The following is a 7,877-nucleotide window of genomic DNA, read 5'->3' as shown; positions in this document are numbered from 1 at the left end:
CCGTCCAGATAGGAGCAGTCATGATGATATCAATCCCGCATACACGGGAAGTCAGCTCGCCTTGCGAGTAGCCAAGGTTCTGGTAGAAGGCTCTTACCATAACCTCCGAGTATGGGCACCGCATCTCCGCCAGGTGAAGTAAATGTGTCTGCTCAAGAAGCGGCACGATGTCAAAACGCTCTAGGTTGAAGAATGCCGAATCCAGTGATTTCGGTTCGCAGATCTTCCGGGTCATGAAAAACTTCACGAACTTCTCGTGTGAAGGAATGTCATCCTCAAACAAATATCCGAACGTCAAGTCCGGAGCCTGACTCGAAGCAGCCTGGGGCTGAGAGGATGACGACCCATCGTGACGACTCTTGGTTCTTCTCTCGGAATGGGTCACTGGCAGCTTTGAAACGCGTCGAGAGGTCATTGTGTCACACTATTAAACTGAAAAAATAACCAAAATCAGAAATTAGATACATGTTAGGGTTAGGGTTAGGGTTAGGGTTAGGGTTAGGGTTAGATTCAGGGTTAGGGTAAGCGTATGACATACAAATTGATAAAATAATTCGGACAGAATCAAATGATATAAACGAAAACAATGAATCAGAACAGAAATCATAACATAATTGAAAAAACTGAAAAAAAAAATGCACCTTTGATCGATTTCAATCGGTAGAAGGCAGAGAGGTTGCAAGGTCCGCGAATGATGATCACAAACAAGACGAATTAGTGCAAGATTATGCCTGAAATCGCTCAAGATGACACTCCTCCAGCAGCTCTACTCGGGTACCCCTTTTGTGGGTTTTCGAATGTGGCTGCTGGGGTATTTTAAAACCCTACCGTCGCGATTTACCCGGGTACACTGCTCCGTACCCGGGTAAATAATTCAAACATTTTCCCAGATTCAAGAACTCTACCCGGGTACACCCCTACATACTCGGGTAGATAAAAAGTTTCAAAATTTACCCGGGTAGATAATGGTGTACCCGGGTAGGCTTCGTGGTCAACGGTCAAACAAGGGCAGATTGGTGTTATGTTTGTTGGGGAGGGTAAATTTTCGAAATAGTTTTGAATCAGGGGCAATTTGGTAATTAATTATTAATTAAGGGGCATAAGGGTCAAAAAGCCCGAGTAGTTCCTATCGATATTCTTACAAGTTTTGATTCTTTAACTCGACTATAAGATTAATTGGAAATGCGATGCAGATCAAAGATAAAGATTTTAAATCTCTTCCAAAAATACCGAAACCATTTATTTTCCTTATTTAACTCTCGTACACCAAGTGATTCATATAAAAATGTTTGTTCTTCACGTAGCACTCCACATGTGCAGAAAATAACAATTTTCAACCGAGATTTAATATAATAATTATATAAAAAAGAAAAAAATTTCAAGGACTCTTCGGAAAGTTATTAAAATAAAAAACCAACACTTAAAATTGCTATATTTAAAAAAAAATTATATTTAAATCAAATAATTGTGTAGTAGAGGCGATTTTTCTCTTTCTTATTTTCAATCTAGGGAATTCAAATGCTAAACTTGAAGAGGTTTTCTTCTGTGAATATATTAAAACATTGCCACTAGAAAATTAGTAACAAATTATGAAAACAAAAAAAAAATATTAAAACTATTTTGTACATCAATTTATTTATTATTTTTAAGTTTATAATATTTTAAAAATACTCGAAGTTACTGTAACAATTATGCTGATAATAAACAAGACCTGGTTAGGCTTCTATTCCTCTCGGAGAACAAAAGTGACGAGCCGATGAGGAAGTAGCTCCCCCCGTTTCTATTTCTTTTTTTTTTGAAATATTTCATCAATTTATTTTTTTGTGATTAATCAGATTCGGGACGGATTTAGAATTAAAACTTTAAACTCTTCTCAAAATTAATATTGCAGAGGATCGAACACATACTCTCGTCCCCGTCTGTTCAGTTTTCATACTTTGATTTTACTATGTTTCTATGTTAATCAACCTAATTTGAATTATAAAAAAAAAAAAAAAATTACAGTCCTTCCTATTTGCTTTTTATATGACATAAGCTCCCTCGTCATTGATATTCCTTGTAATAGACATTTTGGAATTTCTAAATGTAAAAAGTTTAATGTGCCTACTTTTAACATATAAGAATTAAAGGGAATAACTGAAGTGGGCATTGAGTTGGTTGCAAGACTGAACAAGGTGACAAGAATTACAATTCGAGTCCCGTCAAATATTATATTGGGAAAGAGTAAGAAATATTCGGCTCCAATTTTCGGATTAATTTCATAAGCAATTTAAATAATCGAACTCATAAAGAACACGTTTTAAAAAAATAATTAAGATCGATTATATAAAAAAAAATCAAGAGAATATATACGATAGTATATTTTTGGAAATAATAATAAAGTTTTATAATTCTCATTTAACAAGAGAATTACAATTTTTCTACACACCCTTCGATTTCCGTACTGATATGGATCTTACATATAATTTTTTCTAACACATGGGTCCCACATGTTTTTTATCTCTACAACATGATATTTCAGAATTATAAAACTCATAATAATAATAATAATGTTAAAATAATAAAAGGAAGAATGTGTTAGGTGGTTAAGTTGTTAAAATTAGGTTTCACGTGAAATTCCTCTTTAGTTGCCAAAAGCAAAAATGATTAGACTATAGTGCTGGTTAAAAATAAAATAAAAAACCAATACAGGTGTTTTGTCATGAGTAACCTTCCACCTCACCAAATCTTCCATTAACGTAATATGCACATAATAAAATACTTATTGGACGGTCTTGCCCATATTTGCAGAAGGCAGTAAGGTTAACACTCCCACCCTGGCAAAACCGCCAATAGGAGTTTCGAAAGGGACAAAACTGGGAATGTAAGAGCAACACGCGTGCCCTGTAATAACTCTCCACGTCGCCTCCAATCAGCAAAGAGCGTTTATTAGCAGAGAAGGAAAGCCTTTTAAACACACACACAAAAAGAGAGACATAGAGAGAGAAAGAGAGAGTGACGTCTGACAGCACCTCTTTCCATTTTCTCTCTCCTTCTTCTCCGGCTTTGCTTTCTCTCTCTCCTCTCCTCATCGATCCCAAATATACTAGGTTAGGGTTCCGTTACCTTATCATCTCTTGTTTTCGATTTTTTTATCAGTTGTTTTTGTTAGTTTTTGATTATTAGTCATTCGTTCCTGTTTTGGTTTCCACTTGGTGAATCCAGGATTCTTATTCGATGCGATTTCGAGCTTATAGATCGGCCTGAAGCTTTCGTTTCCCAGATTTTTGTAAAAAAAATTTCGTGGCTACCAGGTTAGATTATGTCTTGTAATATTCGCATGGTATATGACTTTTCTGTCGATGTGTTCTCAATATTTTTGTCCAGTTTTGATTGTCTTTTTTTTTTTATTATTTATTTATGAAATCTGAGTTCTGGTTGGGTGGAAAGTTGGGTTAGAGAAATATAAAGGAACCTCACCCTGTCTTATTGATTTTGTAATCAATTTATTAAACTTTCAGTGCAGGGACTCTGTGGCCAATACCATGTATTCATATGGTGTTTGAATTACGGCCTGTATCGCCTGATTGCTGCTAACTAAATGTTAATACTTCAATTCTTTCGGGAGTTGTTATTGTTTTACTTTGTTTATGTTTCAGAAGTTCGATAAAATAAACTGTTTTCATGTTAGTCAATAAGTTGATGACGTGAGGTTAATATTTCACATTTTTTATGAAATTATTGTTTTGCAAATGGTTTTGATTTTTACGGTGATGGTTATTTTGAAGCAGCTAGCTCTAACATTCATATGCATGCATAGTTGGTTATCTGTTGAAGGAAGGCTATCTGTATTAGCTTCTGAAAATTTCACATCATATCATTTCCTAACTAATTTTGCCACTTGCTTATTTGAACTTTGAACTATACCGATCACACTTTTTGTGTTCTTTCGTGATGTATTTATCAAGTCCATGTTTGTGAATTTAACTTGTTATTAGGGAAGATTTGCTGTGCGATATCATTTTTTATGGAATGGGAATGATGATCGTTCCTGTTCCAGCGGTTCATGTAGTAATCAAATCTATTTTATTCCATTTTGTTCTGTTATGTTTTGTTAATGAAATTATAATTATAACTAGTGAAAATATATTAGGAAACAAAACAAGAATTAAATTATTCCATTCTACTAGTAATGGTAGCTCTCATCTCCATCAAGGCTTGGAATGCAATGGTCATTCCTAGGGGTGAAAGTGGGCTGGGCTGGGCCGAGCTTTGTCCCGAAAAGTCCAAGTCTTTTCCAAAACATTTCAATTTGACCTGGCCTGATAGCATAGTACAAATCTAACTGTTAGCCTGATCTAGCCTATTTATAATAAAAACAAATGGCTTGACTTGGCCCGTTAGCCTGTTAATTTCTAACTTTTACGCAGAACATGAATCAACTTCACAAAATACTCAAACTTTGTTGTTTAAAACAAAAATCACAATTTCAACGTTCAAACAAAACCATGAATCACAACAATAACTTATCACAATCTGCATTTAAGTCACTTTTATAGCAAGATGCCCAAATTAAATAACATATATTTTATCAGATCCAACAAATTAATCTCTACTATGAAAATTAAAATAACTGCATGAATCCAAAAAAATGCATCATGATGATTATAGTAGCCAAAAACTTCTCATCATCTTCTCTCCCCTGCAAATACAATTCCAAGGTTACATAAGTTGCTAAACAATTTGTTAATGTTGAAAACAAAAAACAAGATTAAAGAATAGAAAGAAAAAAAAAGATTAAAAACAAAAAACATGTTTATATCTTTTGTTTTTTCTTCTAGCCATACTTATTACGTAGCCAATCTCCATCATATATTAAAACTTGGATGGTATCTTCAGCCAAGCTAGAACGATAGGCATCAATAACTCTTCCTCTAGCACTAAATGTTGATTCTGATGCTATTGTAGAAATTGGTACAAATCTTATGCCACTCCCAAAGGTAGTATTGGTGGGGAATCGAATCTAGGTCCTTCCACCACCTACTCAGCTCACATGCACCAACTGAGCTATCATTATTTAGTACTACTATGAATCATTATTTTATTTAAAATAAATAATATGATATAGGCCGGCCTGTAGGCTTATAAGCCGGTATGAAAAAAAACAGACGGCCTGCTTTCTAAATAGTATTTTTAAAAAGTCTGGGCCTGTTCTATTTGACTATATATAACTAGGCTAGGCTGTAGGCCCCTGTAGATAGGGATGTGCAAAAAATCAAATGAACCAAACCAAATAGGTAACCAAACCAAACTGATTCATTAAACCGGTTTTTTAAAATGGTTTTAAAAACTAAACTGTTTCTTAATTTTTGGATATGGATTGGATCTTATCTTTTAAAACTGGTTCGGTTATCATAATTAACCAAACCACTTTTAGAACAAGGGAAACGCCGCTGCATCAGCTTAAAGCCTCAAAGCAGAGCACAATCTACTCTGTGTTGGGAGTAATATTAGCTCTCGTGCAAGTTGTATGATCGTCTACAAACCTTTAAAGCTCTTACGACTTTGTATTGATTTATTAGTTGTCCCATCTACAAACACATATGTTCCTTTGGATTAAATATAATTTAACGTACGCAAGCATAGTCTAATTTTAATTAGAAACACCAAAAAAGAACATTCTTTCTTTGCCCCTGCATAGTTACCAAAAAGTTTTAGTCATGCTATGAATGGATAATATTATTAACAGGTTTAAAACTAAGCAAAATTAAATCTTATGTATATTTCTGTTCAATTTTTTTTCCTATCAAACAAATGTGAAGGATCGTGTATCATTACTCCATGAACAATATTTATTTATTTATTTTAGAAATTACTCCATGAAAACTATTATGCAATACGTATTATTATAATTAGAGCAACTGTTTTTACGAGCAATTGTATTTAGATACAAATAATAAATAGCACAACTCATCAAAAATTGGTTTAAAATTTGTTATAAAACCGGTTTTAACTTGATAACCGGTTTATGATTTAAAACCGGTTTTGAATTAAAACCGGTTTTTAATCAAAACCGGTTATAAACCATAAACCGGTTTTGGAACCGGTTTCAAACCGGTTTGAAAAAATTAAAACCGGTTTTTAAAATAGAAAACTGGTTCGGTTTGAAAACCAAACCATTTAAATCCGGTTCGGTTTGGTTTTTGTCAAAAATCAAACCGAACCGCTCCATGCACATCCCTACCTATAGACCGGCTCGGCCCACTTTCGCCTCTATTCACTCCATAACATTTTCCATACTAAACAAAAGGAAACTTTCATTCACATTGATAGCAGCAGGAATGGATTCTCCATTACCAAACATACTCTTGGTTTCTTGCTATTTATAAAGAGTTTCCTTTTTCAGCTTTGGCTAGAACCAAGTTCCATGCCAATATGCCTGCTTAAAGAGATAAACAAGGCACAAACTCTATTCTTTCCTCATCTAACACCACATGCATCAACCCAGAAGCTTGATTTGGCATATTTACCCATAGGCCATAGCGATTGGGAAAGATTGCTGATGTTAGTGCTATATATTAATTGGTCAATATGCATAGTCGAATACTTTGTATGCTCAGAAATTACATATATTTGTTACGTGGTCTTTAGATGATTTAGTACTTCTATTTCTTAGGTGCAGGAAAGTTGAAAAAAGATGGACCATGACAAGACTGGATGTCAAGCTCCCCCAGAAGGTCCTGTATTATGCATCAACAACTGTGGATTTTTTGGAAGTGCAGCTACCATGAACATGTGTTCTAAGTGCCACAAAGACATGATGTTGAAACAGGAGCAGGCCAAGCTTGCCGCATCTTCCATTGGGAATATTATGAATGGGTCATCAAGCAGTAGTGGAAATGAACCTGCCATAGCTGCCAATGTGGATATCTCAATCAATTCAATAGAGCCTAAGACTATCCCTGCACAACCTTTATTTGGTTCAGGCTCAGAGGAGAGCGATGAGGCAAAGTCTAAGGATGGTCCAAAACGATGCAGTAGCTGCAATAAGCGGGTTGGTTTGACAGGATTTAATTGTCGATGTGGTAACATTTTCTGCACTGCACATCGCTACTCAGACAAGCATAATTGCCCATTTGATTACCGCACTGCTGCACGGGATGCCATAGCTAAAGCAAACCCGATTGTCAGGGCTGAGAAGCTTGATAAGATCTAGATTTGGTGCCTTGAAGTTTCATGCCCTGGGATGCTGTAATACTCAATGTCATCATGAGATGATCCGAGTTTCCTGCTTATTTTAATGGTGTTCTTAGTATATTGTTATATGTGATGGGGGACTTGGACTTATAGGACATGTCTGCAGTCTGAAGGACTATTGGCAAAAATATATCCCCGGGTGTTTTAAGTCTTTTAATCTATGCTGGTTTGGTGGAATTGGTGTTGTTGGCGTTGTAATGCGTCTATTTTGTTCCCTATTTCTGTAGTAGTACATGTCAGAATGGTATGTGCAATCTACATGTGATTTCAAGAGCATCCGCGGACGTGCGGTTAGATTGTAAATTATTGTTATGGTTTATTTGGTCATCTATGAATTTCTCTCAGTAACATATGTATTGTAATCGTTTGGGCACAATTTTTCATATATTTCAATTTTCAAAGCTAGATGTACAAAACCAAAAAGAAAATAGGGTATATAAAATAAGGATTTGAGTAACAATGTTAGAATCGTCAATGGAGCTTCGCTCAACACTAGCGTGACTGGTTGAACTCGTATTTAGTAATCAAGTAATTGGTGCTAATTTTTAAGACTGCGGAAGGGAGACGCAAAAAGGAAAGAAACACGATTAAACTGTAACAGTGATTTACATCTGAAGAGCGTGTACATAAACGAAAAATGG

The 7,877-nt window shown here is 35.1% G+C and overlaps 1 protein-coding gene across 1 annotated transcript; it reads left to right on the top strand.

Annotated features, from left to right (window-relative positions):
- Nucleotides 1-2,962: 2,962 nt before the first annotated feature.
- LOC133307370 (zinc finger A20 and AN1 domain-containing stress-associated protein 8-like) lies at nt 2,963-7,612 on the top strand. The gene is made up of 3 exons (XM_061507871.1): nt 2,963-3,089; nt 3,205-3,293; nt 6,656-7,612. The coding sequence occupies exon 3, from the start codon at nt 6,677-6,679 to the stop codon at nt 7,193-7,195; it is 519 nt and encodes a 172-aa protein (XP_061363855.1). The 5' UTR covers nt 2,963-3,089; nt 3,205-3,293; nt 6,656-6,676; the 3' UTR covers nt 7,196-7,612.
- Nucleotides 7,613-7,877: the final 265 nt, after the last annotated feature.

Source organism: Gastrolobium bilobum, unplaced genomic scaffold, assembly GCF_033153095.1.
Source record: "Gastrolobium bilobum isolate Gb01-03AN ecotype WA unplaced genomic scaffold, APGP_CSIRO_Gbil_v1 utg713, whole genome shotgun sequence".
NCBI classification, from domain to species: domain Eukaryota; kingdom Viridiplantae; phylum Streptophyta; class Magnoliopsida; order Fabales; family Fabaceae; genus Gastrolobium; species Gastrolobium bilobum.
The sequence above is the reverse complement of the archived record's forward strand: the minus strand, read 5'-3'. Positions and strand labels throughout refer to the sequence as shown.

Bases quoted from the DNA above. Each gene is read 5' to 3' on its own strand.
- LOC133307370 (XM_061507871.1), top strand. From the start codon at position 6,677: ATGGACCATGACAAGACTGGATGTCAAGCTCCCCCAGAAGGTCCTGTA.